At 47.1% G+C, this 20,863-nt stretch overlaps 1 protein-coding gene across 1 annotated transcript; it reads right to left on the reverse strand.

Annotated features, from left to right (window-relative positions):
• Positions 1–739: 739 nt before the first annotated feature.
• Positions 740–20,531, reverse strand: PRSS53 (serine protease 53). Its single transcript, XM_081835241.1, has 11 exons — positions 20,308–20,531; positions 14,427–14,453; positions 13,499–13,667; positions 11,716–11,996; positions 10,502–10,668; positions 9,071–9,287; positions 8,699–8,849; positions 7,679–7,938; positions 5,966–6,123; positions 3,283–3,514; positions 740–2,335 (listed from the first exon to the last, which is right to left on the reverse strand). Exons 1-11 carry the CDS (start codon positions 20,528–20,530, stop codon positions 2,286–2,288), a joined length of 1,935 nt encoding a protein of 644 aa, XP_081691367.1. The 5' UTR covers position 20,531; the 3' UTR covers positions 740–2,285.
• Between the last annotated feature and the right edge of the window lie 332 nt (positions 20,532–20,863).

Below are 20,863 nucleotides of genomic sequence, written 5' to 3' on the forward strand. Positions count from 1 at the left end.
TGGCAAAGAGCCAAAGGGAAATGCTGACCTTATATCCCTTCCCGGCTCTTGCCACCAGGTGCAGTGAGTTACCAAGCGGCCTCACCTGTGTGGCCGCTCCTTTCCTCTCCAGAACAAACTTAGGAAGGCCCCAGTCCTGCGAAGCCCTACTGGTCACAGGGCCTGGCTCCTGCACGCACTCCTGACAGAAGGGAATCTGAGGGTCACCTAGTCCAAACCCCTGCAGTGCAGGAATATGCAGCTGTCCCTAACAGGTTTGAACCTGCAACCTTGGCATTATCAGCACCGCGCTCTAACCAACTGAGCTATCCAGTCGAAAACATATGGAGGGCACCAGGATGGCAAATGTTGCCAGAGTTAGCACACACAAGCTGCTTGCCTCAGGTAACATATTTTAATCTGGGGGTTTTTCACAGCCCATCAGGGCACAGCCCAGTCCTATTAAGAAACCAGTTCTGGCAAGTTTAGTGGAATTTATTCCTGAGTACTGGAAGGGGTGACACAATAGAGGTGTACCAAACGTTCTTAGCTCCTGCAACATACTGTATAGTGATGTGAGCTGTTTGGATGATTTGAAAGAGGATTCTACAAATTAATGGGGATAAGACTATCAATAGCTACTAGCTCTTAAATTTAATAGTAATGCATTAATGATAACAGCCATGAAAGCTATGTTATGGATTCTTGAGGTGGAGGAGGGTTCTAATTTTTGCTTTTCTGGCACAGACAACTACAGCGCTTAGATTTTCAAAAATATTTATTTCCCTCTTTCCCACACAATTGTTCGAAGCGTTGCTGAAAGACACCACAATATAACAACATACAACATCTGGTTGATCAAGTATAAATATATATAAAAACACAGCAGCATTAAAACCATATTAAAAAGTTCAAAAATGATTGTAAGATAAAATAGCACGCCTTCCAGAATTGGAAAAAAAAAAAAAAAACAGCAGTAGTGTAAAAACAGTGTTGGATCTTCCCCAGGAGAGAATTCGACAACTGTGGTGTCGCCAGTGAAACATTGCTGTGCTGTACCTCCCAGTTGAAACTTTCAAATCTGTTCTGAGCATAAATGCCTGTCTTCTCTGCTTAGGCATAGAAATGGAAGAGTGGATCTCTTGAAAATGTTCCACACCTTCAAATAATTTATTTTGTACAATGAAGTATTAAGATAAATATGCACACACACACACACACACACACACACAGCCACACACATTCATCTCTGTCAATTGTATGATTACCAAATTCAGTCTCTTAGCCAGTCTACACTAAAGGGTTTCTGAGATACTAAAACACCGACTCTTGGGCCCTCGAAGGAAGTATGTACATTTGATTATGCTATAGGTGAATGACTACTGAGAGTACTATTTCCACCTGAGCTAGAAATCTGAAATTTGGTTTAGTAGTGTCACACCATATGTATGGATGATTTAAATAAATAGAATAAAACACCCTAATTACTAGAAAAACCGGTAAGAGGTGCTGTATATCCCCTGCCTTGCCACCCTGCTGGAATTCCCTTTGCAAAGGTGGGCAGCAGTTCAGCACAAGAAAAACCACCTGTGCAAAGGAATGTTTGCCTGTTGCCGCCTCCTCATACTTCTGAGTCAAGCCGTACTCTGCCTTCTGAAAAACGCAGCTACGCTTGGAGATTAGAAGCTTGATTTCATCACATAAATAAATTTTCATACCCAACCTGTTATGATGCTAATTCAGATTCACTCCAGACCTGGACAAGGTCTCGAGTTTGGCCCTGTGAGTCTGTCTTTCCCCCCCTGAAGCAGGCAGTTATGGAAGTTGCAGGTTTCTGGCCTTGCTCTGAGGGTCCTCATATACCTGCCTCACTTTATCCTTCGCAACACACCTGTGCAGTAGGTGGGGGGGGGGCTTGTCCAAGGCCAGCCTTAGTGTCTGAGCACCTGACTGGCCTCTTGGTTCCAATTATGCAGTCTAGGAAAGGAGAGGGGAAATATCCCGAGAAGCAATTGCATCTTGCTATATTCTGCCCCCCTCCATTTTGCCCAGCAGGGCAGGGCTCTTAGTGTTATTTTGCAGGGTTGGCATCAGGTGTGATGGGTGTCGTTCCCCTCTCTCCGACAAACCAAAATGCAGCCCCCTGGATTGTTCTGAGATAGGAACAAAGAACTGTCAGTCTGGTAGCTGGAAGGAGCCCGCCTCCCCAGACTCTTCTGTGTGGTGGGAGCCAGCAATGCTCTCGGATCATTTCTTGAGTGGGAGGCAGAACCAGAGGCGGACGAGAAGGGATGCCACCAAGTTTTTCATTCAACCAAGCTTGGTCTGTTCCGTGTCAGTGTTTTGTCCCTTGATCCTGAAAAAAAGAGAAGCAGCCTAAGTTTATTTACTCCTATAGCTTCAGGAGATGGGATTTATAAAGAGGAAGGCAATGGATTGTATTCTAGGCCTGCCCTACTCGCTGAAGTCTGTGGATGTGATTAGTCTGGGTTCATTGCTTTCAGCGGGTCTACTCTGAGTAGGACTTGGCTGGAAACAATCCAGTGCCTTTCATACTCAAGGTGTGGGGAATCTGGAAAGAATGCCAGGATGAGGCTTAGACTGTGAGCTCTTTAGGGGACAGAAAGAAATATTGAAGGCATGCTTTGAGTGCAGGGGATAGGATGGGGTGCAAATGTAGCCCTCTTGAGCAGGGCTGCCATCCTTATAAAAGTGACCAGGCAGGCAGAAATTTGGCTGGGGAAGCTTTGTTGCTGCACCTCCAGCTTTAACTCTTGCAGGTATACAGAGAGAGAGAGAGAGAGAGAGAGAGAGAGAGAGAGAGAGAGAGAGAGAGAGAGAGAGAGAGAGAGAGGGAAGCAGAGCTCTGCTCTGCTGAGAGATGAGCAGCCTTTGGCTTTCCTTCTCATCTGCCAACCAGCGCTAGCCATTGTACTGGGCTATCTGTTTAATAACCAATTTCTCTTCCTGGGGTACTCTGAGAATGGTGGCTCTTTGAGAGGAATAGGGGGTCTCCTAAAAACTCTAAGCAGCACCCTTAACAACCAACAGTTCCCAGTCTCCTTTGAGGGAAACCATGATTGTTAAAGTGGTGTAACAACACTTTCAATGTCTTGTGCCAATGTCCTCTTGATGATAAGGTGAATCAGTGCATTCATGGGTGCAAGTTACATCCAGAGATTAGTACTGCTTCTGAGACAGGGATGCATGCCCATGGATTCTGAATTGTACTGAAAGGTCCCTGTTGATTCTGTGAACTGCCACCCCACCACCACAAGGATATTCAAGATTGCTGCTCCTTACTTGAAAGAAACACATGCATGCAGGTTTCCGTGTCATTGACCACTGGAATAGGAGGCTTCTGCACATCATAGTAAGCAGACCAGGACAGTTGCATGATCCACTCCTGAAAGGTACTGACTGATGTGTAAACACCTGGACGGACCACAGTCCCACAGCCCTTTCCAAAGCTGGAGATGCCCGCCAAGAACCACGTCCCATTCTCGTTGCAAACCAGAGGGTCACCGATGCTATCCTAGAGGTCAAAGAATGAAAATATTAACATAGCAGTCCAACAGGAGCCAAAATACAGAGCATGATGCCATCCAAATCAGATGTGTGTGTTTTTAGATTTTTACTGGATATTCTTAATTGGTTTTAATGTAAGTCACTTTGGGTCACTCTGGGGGGAAAGTTAATAACAAACAGAATGAGTGAGTGAGTGAGTGAATTGGGGTAGTCAACATGGTGCATTCCCAATGTTGTTGGACATCGGCTCGGTCCAGTATACCTGAAGGAGCGTCTCCACCCCCATTGTTCTGCCTGGACACTGAGGTCCAGTCCCGAGGGCCTTCTGGTGGTTCCCTCGCTGCGAGAAGCCAAGTTACAGGGAACCAGGCAGAGGGCCTTCTCGGTAGTGGCACCCGCCCTATGGAACGCCCTCCCACCAGATGTCAAAGAGAAAAACAACTACCAGACTTTTAGAAGACATCTGAAGGCAGCCCTGTTTAGGGAAGCTTTTAATGTTTAATAGGTTATTCTATTTTAGTGTTCTGTTGGAAGCCACCCAGAGTGGCTGGGGAAACCCAGCCAGATGGGCGGGCTATAAATAAATTATTATTCTAATTATTATTATTATTATTATTATTATTATTATTATTATTATTATTAATCTCCCCAACCAGCATGGCTAATAGAAATGATGGGAGTTGGAGTTCAACAACATCTGGATGGCATCATGTTGCCTATCCCTCAGTAAAAGGAAGGAATCAGAAGCAGAAACATGGGGTCACATTTCCTGGTCTTCAAAGAGAACACCGCCATGGATGAAAGATATGTAACAACCAGGAGTCCCTGCTTTTAATCTGGGCTCCTAATTCCTGCTCAGTGAATAGGAGTCTACCAGATAGTATTTAAATATGTTGTGTGAAAGGAGGGGGAAAGGGGGGAAATGACAGAAAGCACCAGTAAGTTTCTCAGTGGGACTTCTCAAATATCTAAAAAAAACCCCCACATTTGGCACTTCCAGATTTGCAGCTGTGCGCAACTAGAGAATAAGCATTTCAGCACTACACCAAGTGGACAGCTCCATGGGCTGAAAGATCCTTTACTGGCCAGCTAAACGCTTTCTCGTTTTTTGTGTGCGAGTTTCCGCAGGGAAATTCTGCTGCGTGAGCCCTACTGTAACAATGTTTGGGCAAGAGATGTAAGCAAAGCAATGGATTGCCTCCTCTGCTAGTCCTATTTGTTGAAGAAATGCCTTAGCGTTATATAGAAACACCGGATTTACTTAGCTGTGTGTTTAAGGTACAGCCATGCATCTGTATTTCAGGAGCAATTTCCAAGTATTTCGTAAACTGAGCAACAGAAACACCTCTTGAGAATGATAGCTGGTGAAAGTGTTATTTTCTTGTTATCCTGAAATTAGAGGCTCTTCTACTCTGATGGCATTTGGCTTCTACGCTGAGGATTATTTTGATAGCCATTGTTCCATTAAGTTATACAGTACAATTTTTTTAAAAAAATTATTGATCTGAAATTCTACAATATTTCTTGTTCTGGTATAAAATGGCTTTAAATTATAAGCATTCAGATTTCTTTTTATGAACTGTACACGAAACTGGAGACATCAGAAGAGTGTAGCAAAGACCTGTTGTGTTGTTGGGAGTGATGGAAGTTAGAACCCTGCAATTAAAAAAAGGGCAAACCTTGGAGACCCTAATTTAATTCACCTCCTTAGAGTAAGGTTACCAGATGTCCCCGTTTCCCAGGGACAGTCCCCGGATTTACAAATCAGTCCCCATACAAAATCCATTGAAGTTGAAAAGTGTCCCCGGATTCATTGAAAAAAAATCTGGTAACCTTACTTTAGAGCAGCGGTTCTCAACCTGTGGATCCCCAGATGTTGTTGGACTACAACTCCCATCATCCCTGAGCTCTGGCCTTGCTAGCTAGGGGTGATGGGAGTTGTAGTTCAACAACATCTGGGGACTCACAGGTTGAGAAAGGCTGCCTTAGAGCAGTGTTTCCCAACCTTGTGCCTCCAGTTGTTTTTGGACTACAATTCCCATCATCCCTTGCCACTGGTCTTGCTAGTCAGGGATGATGGGAGTTGTAGTTCAAAAACAGCTGTAGGCACAAGGTTGGGAAACACTGCCTTAGAGGGAGGATGTTGCAACTTATTTGATTAGTGCATGGAAACAGGGTATACATAGGGCTGAATCAGAGTGCTGCAAAACTGCTGCAAAAATGCACGAACCGAGCAGTTCTGCCACAAAGCACCCTGTCATAAAGCACTGCTGCTGGTGACACATGCAGGAAGACACAACAGGCACATTCCTGGCAGGCTGTGCCATGAGCTCAGTGGAAGGGGGAGGTGTATTTAGTACCCAAAATGTGGGATAATTTGGCTATAACCGACCATATTCCCCCCCCCCCATCTGTTTCGAACATCATTTCAGCACAAGATGTGTTGACCTCCCCTTACCTGGCAGCGCATGTTGCTTTTACTGGGCGTGGCACACATCATCTCAGAGGTGATGGGGATCTCTTCTCCCACGTTGCTGGTCTTGTTATAGATGCAGTTGCATTCCTTGGGGCCAAGGAGTTTGATCTCCACACTGCCCGGAAAACTCAAATTGCCATCTAGATAATGATGGAAAGATCATGAGTTGGTAAGCCGTGCCAGGGATGATAATGATGATGATGATAATAATAATAATAATAATAATAATAATAATAATAATAATAATAATTTATTAATTTTACCTTGCCCATTTGGCTGAGCTTCCCCAGCCACTCTGGGTGGCTTCCAACAAAATATTAAAATACCGTAATACATCAAGCATTAAAATCTTCCCTAAACAGGGCTGCCCTCAGACGTCTTCTAAAAGTCTGGTAGTTGTTGTTCTCTTTGACATCTGGTGGGAGGGCGTTCCACAGAGTGGGTGCCACTACGGAGAAGGCCCTCTGCCTGGTTCCCTGTAACTTGGCTTCTCGCAGTGAGGGAACCGCCAGAAGGCCCTCGGGACTGGACCTCAGTGTCCGGGCAGAACAATGGGGGTGGAGACGCTCCTTCAGATATACTGGACTGATGCCATTTAGGGCTTTAAAGGTCACCGCCAACACTTTGAATTGTGCTCGGAAATGTGCTGGGAGCCAATGTAGGTCTTTCAAGACCGGTGTTATGTGGTCTCGGTCGCCACTCCCAGTCACCAGTCCCACCTCCCTAAGACTGTGGCGCTTTCCCCCATCCCTTTAACCCTGGAAGAATCTAAGGAATCTAAGAGGGACTCTAGGGCCCAGGGCTCAGAATGCAGCCTTCCAGTCCTTTCCGGTCAGGCCTGCAACGGACTCTCCCCCAAGCCACACCTCCTCACTAGCCCAGCTTTGCATATTCATGCCTGCCTAGAATGCACACTGGAACTCAGACGGTGCTTCTAGCCTGCCTGGATGAAGAGTCCAGTGGGATGTGTGAACGTGTGCAGAAGCAACTCTTAATGCACAGGGGCAAAATAAACATTTGTTCCTCTGCTCATTTTAGCTTCTGGCCCTGCCCAACACCTACACGTGGCTTCTGGAAGAGAGAGAAGGTGGTCCTTTCTGGCAGGAAAGGATTCCCCACCCATGCAGAGGGCCTTCTCAGTAGCGGCGCCCACCCTGTGGAACGCCCTCCCATCAAGGAAGGGCAGATGTCAAGGAAATAAACAACTATCTGACTAAGGGGTCAGCAACCTTTTTCAGCCGTGGGCCGGTCCACCGTCCCTCAGACCATGTGGTGGGCCGGACTATATTTTTTTGGGGGGGGAATGAATGAATTCCTATGCCCCACAATAACACAGAGATGCATTTTAAATAAAAGGACACATTCTACTCCTGTAAAAACACGCTGATTCCCGGACCGTCCGTGGGCCGGATTGAGAAGGCGATTGGGCCCATGGGCCTTAGGTTGCCTACCCCTGATCTGACTTTTAGAAGACATCTGAACGCAGCCCTGTTTAGGGAAACTTTTAATGTTTGATGTTTTATTGCTTTTTTGTTACTATTATTAATATTCTGTTGGGAGCCGACCAGAATGGCTGGGGAAAACCAGCCAGATGGGCGGGGTATAAATAATAAATTATTATTATTATTATTATTATTATTATTATTATTATTATTATTATCTTGCACAGTCGCACCATGCTCCTCCCCGACATACCGATTCTCTGTCCGCGGGTCCAGCAGGTAGAGCCAAAGGGGAACTGGTGGTTGGCGTACGGGGCGCAGATGGCCCGGATTCTGTCACTGAACACCACAGGCTGGGACAGCTTGGCCATCGCAATGTCGTGACCTTCCTTCGCCTCCACATAGGCACCGTGGAGTTCAATCTGCTGGATGGCCCTCTTCTCCTGCCACGTCTGCTTGCCCTCTTCCCGCTGCTCACCCAGCAGCACCTCCCAGCCCTCGGGTTCCTGGAGCCTGGCAAACAGGAGACAGGAGGAATTGAAGCGTGCATTTGGGTTGCAGAATTTGCGTGGACTTGGTTGGCCTTGATATGTTTGCACACGCCAAGACAGGTCCAGGAGGCTGCAGTCAGGAATTAGGAGAGCCAGGACTCCCGAGTGTAATAATACTACTTAAGAAATGCAGAGCAATTTAGAATGCATGAAGCACTTCACAAATTTTATCTTGTGAATGCTTACAAGAGTCCTGTGAGGTAACCCCCCCTCACCCGCATGCCACACATGAGATGCAGGAGCTTGCCTAAGGCCACCTACCCAATGCACCCAGCAGAGGAGAGATTTCACCTGGGGATGCCCTGATTCATAATTCTTAGCTGCTACACTGCATCTACACGCCCTCAGTCACTGAGCTCTCAAGACAGACCAAATACTGTCTATATGACTAAGTGGGATTAACTTCCTGCACTCTGCAGCCAGAATATGCATGCCTTTTTCCCCACTGGGAGGCCTGCTGTGGACCTTTAAGAGTTGGGCATTGGGCAGAAATTCAACAACTGAAATTGACTGGAGAAAGCTTCACCTGTGGAGATTTTTCTGGCTGTTACCAAAAGATACAGCAGCCAAAAAAGAAGGCATCTTCTCCTGAAGGTTATAGAAGCTGCTGCAGGAGAAGATGCCATCAACAAGAATCCAAAGTAGGCTGGCATGACACAGGATGTCACATTCTCCTGCCCAGAGACCACCAGGGAAACTTTGCCCATGCAATCTCCACTCACCCAATGAAGCACTGCGCAGAGGTGATGACCCAGTCCTCAGCGATCAAGGTGGCTCCACAGACGTGCTGACCCTTGTGCCGGAGGCTCACGTACCAGGGCCAGAGACCCTCTGCCCCTCCGCCAGGCCTGTCCGCTTTCATCACCCCGCAGCCTGGAAACCGGTGCAGAGGAAAATATGGTGTTAGAAGAACATAAGAAGAATCTTATGCTTTCAGCTGTTGCTAGGCTACAGCTCCCACCATCCCTGACCAGGAGCCACGCTGGCTTGGGCTGATGGGAATTGGAGACCCAGCAATACCCAAAGGGCCACAGACTCCCCAACCCATGCTGTGAAGCCATATATTTGCAGCAATCCTAGGTAAAGACCCATACCTGTGCACATGTACTTGTCAGTGGTATTGGGCCGGGGTTCGGGCTGGCTGGCGAAGGTGGCATTTTCGACATAACGCTTGATCCAGTCGGCGTAGAAAGCGGTGTCGGTCAGGACGGTGGGGCCAAAGAACTGTCTGCAGCCCATGGAGAAACTCAAGATCCCTGCCTGGAACCAATAGCCATCCTCCATGCAGACCAGAGGGCCACCTGAATCGCCCTGGGGTGGAAAGAGGGGCTTTGTAACATAGGTGTGCATAATGTTTTGTTGCTATGCTGGCTGCTGGTTTCACCAGTGAATGGCCCAGGGGGGTTGGCTGATTTTTCACCAGTGGCAGCTAATGGATAGAGTTGGGCTCCTGTGATCTTTTCTGTGAACCACCCTGAAACCTCCGAGTATAGGGCAGTATAGAAATAATAATAATAATAATAATAATAATAATAATAATAATAATAATTGTCAATTAGCCAGACATGGCAAAGACAATCACTAGTCTTCACTGCTCTACCCTCAAAAGGAAAAAAAAAATAGAGTTGTATCCAATGCTAAACGGATTAGACCCACTGAAACAAATGGACCCAAGGTCATCGTGTTCATTCATTTCAATGGTCTACTCTAAGTAAGACTAGCACTCAGATGTAAGTCCTTTTCAATTCCATGACATTTACTCCCAGATATATGTGGTGGAGGATTGCAACCTAAAACTGGTCGCTCTCACTCTGGCACAATCATACTTGGGAAAATGGGGAATGCGCAATGATGTTGTGCATGTCAGGGAGAAAGTGCCCAAACTATTAAGATTTAAGGAAGATCCTTTGCATTCTTGACTTGAATCTAACCTGAATCTTATCCCCTCCCTGTTCCTACGCCAAGAAAACCAAATCTTTCAAACAGTGTACATTTCCCAAGTGTAGGCTGCAAACCCTAAACATGCCATCCTGGCGTAAGGCCCACAAAATCAGCTGTGCCAACCTGCTGCCCTCCAGACATTGTTGGATCAGCAACAGCCAGCATGGCCAATGGGCCAAGGATTATCAGAGCTGGAGCCCAGCAACCCTTACTTACAGCCACAGGTTCCCCATCTCTGAAATAATACTTGTGTCTGCATATAAATGCATGAGGATTTGCTGTTGCACCTGCTTTCTTGATTTATCTATGCTAGCCAATGTGGTGCTGGAGAGGTGGAGACTTATACCATGCCCTGAAGCAGCAGCACCCCTTCACTATTGAAAGCCTTGCCGAGCTGCCAGGTAGCTTCTGAATGTTTCTCCAGCCATTACTCACAAACTCCTATTTGCATGCCCGTAAAGGCTATGAACTTGCTTGAAACGTGAAGCATTTAGGCCTGATCTAGCAAGGCAGGGCCTATCTTGTTGGGAAGCACAATTCCACCCACATCCTTCCTTTGACAGTTTCGCTCATCTTTTGCTGACCTTGCAAGGACCCCTCTTGCGGTCAGGAGTCATGGCACAGACCATGCCAGGCCGAGCTGGGCTGACGATCCTCCTGTTGCGTAGGTTGCTGTAGATGCAGTTGCAGGTGTCGCTGGTCAGCAGGTCTACGGTCATCTCCTGGAGGTTCATGGGTTTCGGCAGGGTGACTGGAGGGGAGCATGGGGTGCAGTTAGAATATTATTAGGTGGTCCCAGGCAGCTGGGCAGAAGATGCTTGGAGCAACCCCTGATCATGTTGGTTGGCTCCTAATCACAGGTCCCTCACACACACACACCGCCAAAGATCTGATGAAACCACCATCTGATCTTATACGGAGGCAGACCATGGCTCCATCTGTCTCAGTATTGTCCACACTGACTGGCAGCTGTCCAGGGATTTTCCCGGGGACATTCCCAGCCCTACTGGGAGATGCCATAGAGTGAACCTGGGACCGTTTGCATGTGAAGCAGATGCTCTGCTGCTGAACTATGGCCCTTCCCACAAGGCCTGGTGAAGCCAGCACCTGAATTATGAATGCAAAAAGCTACCTGCCCTATGTAGAACCCTTAGTCCACCTAGGCTAGTATTACCTCCTCTGACTGGCAGTGGCTCTCAAGCATGGGCCCTTTTCCATCACCAGGCAGTTTAGGGATGGAAGAATCTGTCATTTCTCCGTTCTCTCAGCTTCCTATTTCCACAGTCTTAATTTCACTTCTCTACATTTCTGCAGCAATTTGTGAATTTCCCCTTTTAAAAATCCTCCTGAAAATTCTTCAGCATCTCAGCGTGAATTTATCCCAACACACACATTTTTGTATGCAGTTTTGTCTCATTTTTTGCAAGCAATTTCTCCTAACGCCGTGCACTTTTGCATGTTCTTTTCACCAATATATTCCCGTTTTATTGCACCACCCCCCCAAGACACACATTTTGGTTAAGGTTCTATGGTTGCGCAACCACATTGCAAAGTCTGGATAAGCACACATTTCAAAGGCTGGCTGCGGTTTCAGTTCATGTACAGTTTCGGAAAGCATGGATTTGATAGATGTGAGCTGAATCGAACTCCTTCTCCCAGGCCTACGTGCTGCCTGATCCTTTTAAGCAGAGCTGGCAGGGGCCGAACCTGGAACTTTCTGCACCCACAGCTCAACCACAGAAGCAAGACCCACATGCTCCTCCCCCTCTGACCAGAGAGACCCCCGTTCCTCACTCACCGTTATTGGCAACTTCTCCCCAGCCACTTAGCCAGCACTGCGTCCCGAAGGCAAAGCGGTGGTTGGCATACGGCAGGCAGATGGGAGCAATGTCCCGGCTGTAGCTCACAGGCTCGCTGAGGCGCACCAGCGCGATGTCATCGCCTTTATCGTAATTGACGTAGTCCTTGTGAGGGATGATGTCGGAGACGTTGCGTTCCAGCCCCCTTTGAGACCTGCCTGTCAGTCTCACGCGGCCCAGCACCACTTTCCAGTCAGATGCGCAGATTTTGATTCCCAGCCTGGAGGAAAAGAGAAAGGACTGTGTCTGAGAATCTCTCACAGCTCGCTCTTGAATCTGCAGAATGGGTGCATGGGCCCCTTGCTTGCTTTGTTCATGAGCTGATGTGATGACCCCCTTCCTACCAGCCAGTCTCTTTTCATCTCAACTTCTGCCGTGTGTTGTAACTTGGAAGCTCCAGTGGAGGTTTAAATCTCACCTCAGCTGCAAGTTAATAAGGGAAGAGCCATGGCTCAGAGGCAGAACACGGGGTCTATGTGCAAAAGGGCCCAGTTTCAATCCTTGGCATTTCCAGGTAGGTCTGGAAAAGACTCCCTGGCTGAAACTTTTGGGAGAGGTGCTGGAACTCACAACAAACACCTCCTTAAAGGTAAAGGGGCCCCTGACCATTAGGTCCAGTCGTGGCCGACTCTGAGGTTGTGGCGCTCATCTCGCTTTATTGGCCGAGGGAGCCGTCATACAGCTTCCGGGTCATGTGGCCAGCATGACTAAGCCGCTTCTGGCGAACCAGAGCAGCACACGTAAACGCCGTTTACCTTCCCGCCAGAGTGGTACCTATTTATCTACTTGCACTTTGACATGCTTTTGAACTGCTAGGTTGGCAGGAGCAGGGACCGAGCAATGGGAGCTCACCCCGTCACGGGGATTTGAACCGCCAACCTTCTGATCAACAAGTCCTAGGCTCTGTGGTTTAACCCACAGCGCCACCCGGGTCCCCTTAGTTCTCTTATAATGGCAATGGCGTCCACCTGAGGTGTGCTAGGTTCCGGCTGGAAAAAAGCCCTGCTTCTTACTTTCCTTAATGAGGTAGCCTCAGCAATCCCCCTCTCTCTGTTTCAGCTTCCCATCCATGTTGTGGGGATATAACAACGCCTTAAATGTGTTTGCATGTAGCAATAACCTCGCTTTGGATACGGTAGCTTAAAACCATGGAAAGCACTGATAATGATGACAGATCTATAAATATTAGGGTTGCCATGTTTTGTCGATCAGATTGTTTAATAGGCTAAAACTGTTGTTTTTTATATAAAAAAAGAATTCTGCAGGGTGTTTCAATGGAGGCACTTTTTTAATCAATCAAAACATTTTTGTTTTGCTTGTTTTCTAACACAAGTACAATCATATCTTGATTGCCGAACGCCTTGCGACTCAAAAGTTTTGGCTCCCAAATGCCACAAACCCGGAAGTGAGTGTTTGCGAACGTTCTTTGGAACCCAAACATCCAACCTGGCTGACACGGCTTCCGATGGAGTCCAGGAAGCTCCTGCAGCCAATTGGAAGCTGCGCCTTGGCTGTCAAACATTTTCGGAAGTCGGACAGACTTCTGGAATGGATTCCATTCGACAACCAAGGTACTACTGTACTTGGGAAAATTGCAGGTGGTTACAGACTCCCTCCAATGCGAGACAGAAGGGTGAAAATGCCTCTTCAGAGAAGATGCTGGATGCCTTTTAGGATGCAATTCCCGTGGGTACCAAGAGGGGGAACTCCGTCTTGACTTACTCATAGAAGCAGTGGGCAGCAGTCAGGACCCATCTCTCGTTAATGAGGCTTCCGCCGCAAAAGTGCTCTCCGCGGTACTGGAGGCTGACTTGCCACGGCCACTCGCCACGCTGGGCATCCAGTCCACCTGCTATCCGGATAACGGGCTTTTGAATGCCACATTTTAGTGCTGGGGGGAAAGCAGAAAGCAAGGTGACTCACACGCACCATATAGAAATACCTGTCGTGACAGCAGATCTATAGCTAGCGACTCACAATGCAACCCTACGCATGAATTAGCCAGAGGTTAAGTCCCACTGCATTAAGTGAAGCTTGCTCCTTAGTAAGAGCGTTTAGAATAGCAGTTTTAAGTGGATCTTATAGCTGTTGCCTCTTCTCAGGGAATAATGTTTATGTGAAGATTCCCTGACAAAGAACCATCCCTCCCATCACTTCTCAAACTACAGCTCCTAGGGTTCTTTTGGAGAACTGAAAGTGGTACAAGTTTGCATGGCAGATTTGCCCTTTTGCGCATCGTTTATAATCCATCTTTTTTGCAAAACCATTGGTCCAACCAACAGGGGTTGTGTGGCCCCCAGGCCCGAGGTTTCCCAACCCTGTTCTAACCCCCTTAGTCAACTTCCTGAATAGCTCTGAAGCCACACAGAAGTGTGACTCCCTTTGCTCAGATTCATCTCTTGTGAATCATTTAAGATATTTTCAGCCCGTTATGTAATCAAATTGCCAAATAAGAAGGACAAGTTTCATCTCTCCAGAGCTGCTGATTGCAAGCTCCTTCGGACAACCACCTGTTGTCTTTCTTTTCTTCTGAGACTCTTAAAAACATATTATGATCTTTAACAGGGCTAGTTACAGTGGAATTTTAAAACAAATAAAATAAAAAAGAACAGAACAGAATAAGGAAAAGTTCTAAGTTCAGGGCACATACCTTGGGCAGATGATCCTTGCTGAAGACCTGGTAGAAAGAGAAAAATGGTTGAGGTTTTTTTTTATGTTTTCCCCCTGCGGTCCATCACTGTCCATTATGCAAAGCCAGCAAGAATGCAGAACAGCCTTCACAAATCTGGTGATTTCCAGATGTTTCAGCTTGCAATTCCCATCAGAACCAGCTAGCACAGCTGATGAGGATGATGGGAGTGGTAATCCGAAACTCCAGCAGGGCAGGGAGAGACACTATTCTTTTAAAAGCAGGTTTCTGCTTTTTGTGGTTTTTCGTGAATATTTTTATTTCACTCCCAGGCATGGATCTGGCCTGGATCCCCTTTGCTGGTGCCTTGTCCACTTAGCTTTGTCCACCTGATCACTAACTGGCAGCTGAATGAGTGAGTTTATTCCAACGGCCGTCAAGGCAACATGAATGGTAATAAGCCACAAGGTCCACTCATCTGTTAGCCAGCCATCAGAAGGGCTGCACATTTTTGCAACCGTCAGTTTCCAGTATCTTGCAATGTTAGCGGATGGGCTACAATTTCACAAGACTGATTCTGCAAGAGGGGACTTCCTGACCTTCCCTAAAACATCCATGGGGGAGCTGGCTCTTTGCTTTGGCTTTCCGATCCTTCAGCTGCCCTCTTTAGTGGCATGCATGTTAAATAAGGGGTATGCACCCCTCTTTACAAAGTACAGTTTTCTGTCTGGAAGGGCTACCAGAGGACTATCCCCTGTTGGAAGGTGCCCTCTGATTGAGGGCTGTCCAGTCCAAGTCTGCTTTAAAGGCAAGAAACCATCAAAAGGGAGATCAGGAGCCTTGAAGTTGCCCAACAACAGTTAAGAACACCTGGTCACCAGACTGAGCAAGCACACAAAGACGTATCTATCACCAAGATACAACAAGTAATTATTTCTAAACGTGCATACAAATTACCACATGCAAATTCAATGCAGATTGGTTCCCCCTTCCCCCTTTAGCACAAGGCATAACTGGCCTCTAACAGCCACAAATGATCTGCAGCAATTAGCAATATTTGTCTTCATCCATTATTTTGCCACCTGCTCCCTTAACATCTCAGCCACTACTGAGCTTCTTTCTGCACAGGGGCCCACCTAGCCAGGCTGAAGCCCTCAAGAGCTGAGATGGAGAACTTGTGACTCTTCGGGTATTGCAGGACTCCAGCTCCCTCCATCTCTGACCATTGGCCATGCTGGCTGTGGCTGATGGGACCTGGGAGTCCAACCACACACCTGGAGGGCCACAGGCTCCCCATCCCTGCTTAGAAATTCTTCCAGGCCTGGTAGGACCTGCATGATGGTTTCCACCACAGCTTCCTTTTCACGCTTTGCTACTTCAATGCTGGGAACAGTCCTAGAAATGAGTGACAGTCCATGCAGTCCATGCCTGCGTCTCCTCTTGTCTCTAAAGCTGTTGAAGATCCAGGAGACTGTGGCTGATGAGATTATGACAGTCCTTATCTCATTTCCAGTGCACTGTTTCCTGGCCCTTCCTGAGTCAGATGCACTCTCATGAGAGAAAGCAAAGCTCTCTAGCAAACAGTGACTCAGCCAGCGCCTATCACCCAGGGTCAATTTCCTGAAGCAACACTGTGCCTGGTCGAAAAATTTTCCCCAGGAAAGAGGAAACGGCAATCTCCCTCCAAATTTAAATGAGCAGTGTTTGTTTATGTAGTTTGCCACATAACACAAGGTCAACATCCTTCACCCAGATTAGGACCATTTCCTGGTTTTTTAATCCAGGCTGGTTGACGCATGTAGTTAAATGAGATCTGATATGGTACAGTGGATTGCTCTTTGCTTGTGAGGAGCCGGGGTCAGGCGTGCTTTTAAAATACTTTCCCATATGTCTTTGTTTTTAAAGCCAACACCCCCCATGCAGGTTAAAATTTAGCGACTGAGGGAGGAAGGTTCCATCTAGCCTACTCCACACCCTGCTATGCTTGATTTCCCTTTGCAGGATGTTTGGATCTTTAATTAAATAAAAAAAAAAACTATTTCCCCTATCTAGGACTGCAAGTGGCACCTTTTCGCTCCCTCCAGACTGCCCCTATTTTGCAGGAGGGAATCAAGTGCATCCTGGAGGTTTAGGTTTGACAATTCCAGGAGTAAAAGGTCTCCCTTGACTTAGCCCAGGCTTCCTCAACCTCAGCCCTCCAGATGTTTTGAGACTACAGTTGCCAGCATCCTTGACCACTGGTCCTGCTAGCTAGGGATCATGGGAGTCGTAGGCCAAAAACATCTGGATGGCCGAGGTTGAGGAAGCCTGACTTAGCCTATCACTATAACACATTTTAAAACAACAACACACACAACTGTGATGAGAAAATGCACTGACAAGTGTGGGATCAACAATTGATTAATGGGAAGATGCTCAAGCAAATAATGATGAATGCCAATTTTGTGCGAGTGTTTCCCAATTTTATTTAAATTTTGCTGGCAAGGGACACCTGCAGCAGCAGCTGCCTGGAACTGAACTGAACTGGATCTGAGCAGGCCAGGGAAGACTGCCCAAGAGTGAGGTAAACAACACTTCTCCTCTGCCGAATTGTTTTGTACAGCTGTGTGCCAGGCATTTCCTTGGAATGGAGGAGGGAGGAGGCAAGGAAAGAAAGGAAAGAAGCCACCCTGTTCCTTATCACAACAATTTGGAACACAACTATTTATAATGTACCAGCTTATCATAATTAGGCTTTGCACAAGAGGCCAGACTGTTGGTGCCTTCAGCCCCACCTCAGTTGTCATTCTGTTCTTGGGAACTGGGATTGCTACCAGTACCCAGTGACTTCAGAAGAACACTTTGATCCACTACAGAAATCAAGGGGATCCAGGAACTATTCTCTCTGCCTGCACACCATACATCTAAAGCACCTCCACAAAAGAATCTTGGGAATTGTAGTTTATCCCCATTGAGCTGTATTTCCCAGTACCCTGAACAAAATACCGTTCCCAGGACTCTTGGGGGGGGGGGGAGAGTAATGCACTTTAAATGTATGGTGCACAGGGGGCCTGGGGGCCAGGGCAAAAGACCTGGGGCTCAGCCCGCCTGGGCAACCCGCAACAATGCCCCTGCTCTCTGTGCAAGGCAACCTTTGACTTTTGAGCTGAAATATTAAAATACAGAAAGCCCTTTTAATCTAATACCAGATTTGGGTGGAGAATGATGATTTGGAAGTGTACAGGGATGATGCCTTTTTCTCTTAGCTGCAGGTTTGACCTCTGGAATTTAAAAACAGGTTATACAGCTAGCAAACTGTGTGTGTCTGCGTTTGAGATCCTTCTTGGTTACCTGACCTTTCCCAGGGAGAAAGGCTGGACTCTCTTTAAGAAAACAGGGTTGACCACATTATTTTGGCACAAAGCCACATGTTATCTACTTGGGTTTGTTCTCATCTTCAGACATTTTCCAACAAATAGCTTCTGGGGCTTTGGGGGGTAAAGGAGAACTTCATGCAGAGAAAGAGGAGGCTGGGTGACCAGTCTTGCATCAACTGACCTGGATGAGGTCGAGATCTTGTTTTTCCTGACATGGGTTCTGTGGTTTTAATGACTCCATGGCAGGTCAAAATTCAACAGGAAACAAACTACCCCAAACTCTGTGCAGGGAGATGTTAAACATGCCAATGGCACAGCTTTTAAAGGCAAAGTGTGGCCACCCCAACAGTATCAATAGCCAGGAATGGAAAATCTGTGGCCCTCCAACAACATCTAGAAAGGTCACAGGTTCATCACCTGCAATTGACAGGCCAAAATGAGGTGGGATGGGAGATTCCATCTTGTCTTCATATATACCCAATGAACCAACTATCCAACTAGTCCTTAGTCACACTGAGATCCCACTGAAATCAATGTGAGAAGTTTGTCATGATTTTACTCTTTTGTTGGAAGCTGCCCAGAGTGACTGGAGAAACCCAGCCAGATGGGCGGGGTATAAATAAATTAGTAGTAATACTAGTAGTTGTAGTAACTGAATGGCCATCCTTGACCAAAGGAGTTTCAAAGGCGAAACTCCAGCAGGAAGCTGCTGAATTGCAACTTATCAACAAGTTTGATCCTATTTGAGTCTCAGTAGAGGCAATAGTTCCCTGTCCTATTACAGATGTTAAATTGCTTAGTAATGCAAAGATGGCAGTGTTATCACCAGTTACAACTCTTAAGAAGGACAGCTGTGCTTATTTCATGTACATTTTAGCTCTAGCTGACATATTTCACAGGCTGTGTCCTTTTTGCACTCCATTGCCATTTAACTCCTGTTTCCGCACCCCCATGTTCTATGCCCCTATGTGTATAAACTTTCATGGCCCTCGGCTATCTAACAGACTTTGACATATTTCCTTTTTACTGAGGATTACGGTCCATGCATCTGTTGAAGTCAGGTGTAGCTCGTGAAAGCTTACAATTCTTTTATTTTTATTTAATAGGTATCCTGCCCTTCATCCAAAGACCTCAGGGCGGTTCACAGCAATAAGCAATAACTAGAAAGATGCTTGGTTGCTTTAAACTTCTGTCGCTTTCAGTGGCATCTCACCCCTAATGTCTGGAACTGGGGCAGCAGCCCCTGCCCAAATTGAAGACTGCAGTTTCCCCCCATCACTTTGCCTCCATGCTGGAAAAAGCTTTATCGGCCAAATCTCTTCATTTCAGGCAAAGCAGCTCTGATGAGTGGCTTGTTGCAGGTATTGCCGCCAGTGGCTTAGATGCCAGCACTTTGGTGGAAGTGCAAGGAATAATGAAGGAAGGCTTGCTGCACAGCTGTCACAAGGAGCAGGAGACCAGTCACAACAAGGGGAAGGGGAAGTGCAATCCAACCTCCCACCAACCCCCAATCTTTGTCTTCCTGAGCCCTTTGCCTTAAGTTCATCTATGAATCAGAGGAGGGGAAAGCTCCTGGCCACCACAACCACCACAACCACCACCATCATTGCTACCATTGCCCCACTTACGTTGCAACACAGTGAATGGAGGAAGTCTTTCCTTCCGCAAAACCTCTGCAGAGTTGCCAATAATTATTAATTTTTTGTAAAAAAATAACTCCTCTCCACGCCTTGTGCCATTAACAGCAGATTGAGCGACAGCAGCGGTGAGGGAATCATTTCCAGCCCGAGGGCCACCTTCCCTCACTGGCAGCCTTCCAAGGGCCACAGGTGATTACTTTTGTACAGCAGGGTCCACTCCAGCCACACACAAACCAGAGGTTTCTATACCGCCTTGCTGCGCCATCCTCTACCCAAGCAAAAGCATTTAAGGAAGGCACACCGCAGGGCTGCTGAGAGGTGTAGCCAGCTGTGAGGTGGCCCAAGGGCCACATGGAGAGGTCTGGAGGGCCGCATTCGGCTCCCTAAGTCCGAGTTTCTCCCCTCCTGACCTGTAGTATGGTTAGGAAACTAGTAGCCCTTCAGATATTGTGCTCCAGTTCTCGTCAGCTCCAGCCAGCGTGGGTTGCCAACCACCTTAGGTGGTTGTATCCACTTACTTTCCCCTCCATTCATCTTGCCTATATCTTGCCCATCATCTGCCTGCCTATTTAAAGCAGGGCAGCTCTTCTTATATCTTGCCAGGCTTGCAGCAAAAACAACAGAATGTCTCGTGACACTGAAAGTGCTTAAGGATTTATTGTGAGAGCAGCTATTCCTGGGACTACTGCCCACTTTCACCCAGCTGGTTTCCATCCTGGTTTTGGCTGAGCATCCTTCCCTGTGGTGCCCTGCTGCCCTTTTCATCCCTCCGTCCTCAGAGGCACTTATCCTGCCATCCCATTCTGCCCACCCCAACAAGCCTGCCTATGTGCCCGTCCGTGTGCACCATTCCATTCTCACCCAACTCTCTGCTGCGCACGCAAGAGGCTGTGCCCAGGAACTCACCCGTCAGGACCAACAGCAAAAGCAGCCCAGCGCTGGCAGAGCTTCTTGTCTGTCCTCTCATCTTTGCAGATCTTCTCGTTGTATCTGTCCGCTCCCTGCACGTTCTGGGATTTATATGTGCCATGGGGCCCTTGCAGGAGGAGGCAGTCTGGGTCTCCCCGCCCCACCACACCTCATTAGTCTTGCACAATGTGGCATTTCTCTGCGTGTGTAAGAAGCACATTTAGTCATCTTTATTTCCCTGGAACTCTCTATGCTTTTAGCAGCATATTGATAGCACTGGTCTTGCTGACCTGACAGAAAGAGGAAAACAAACTGATGACAGTCTCAGTGGCTGAACGGTGGTTTGGCAAAAGATAGGTTTCTTTTTTCACGTGGAAAAGAATAAGACACTTTTTTCACGTGGAAAAGGATAAAACAAGAGAAGCGTTACTGACATGCATTGTCCGTTTATCGTAATAATCAATCATTATTATTAGAATCGATAATTGATAGCAATAATAATAAATGTTTGTCAAATTCAGTGGTATGGCAACAACAGAACCATCATCAACAG

The sequence above is a fragment of the Podarcis erhardii genome, assembly GCF_964252035.2.
Source record: "Podarcis erhardii genome assembly, chromosome: 13".
In the NCBI taxonomy this organism is placed as follows: domain Eukaryota; kingdom Metazoa; phylum Chordata; class Lepidosauria; order Squamata; family Lacertidae; genus Podarcis; species Podarcis erhardii.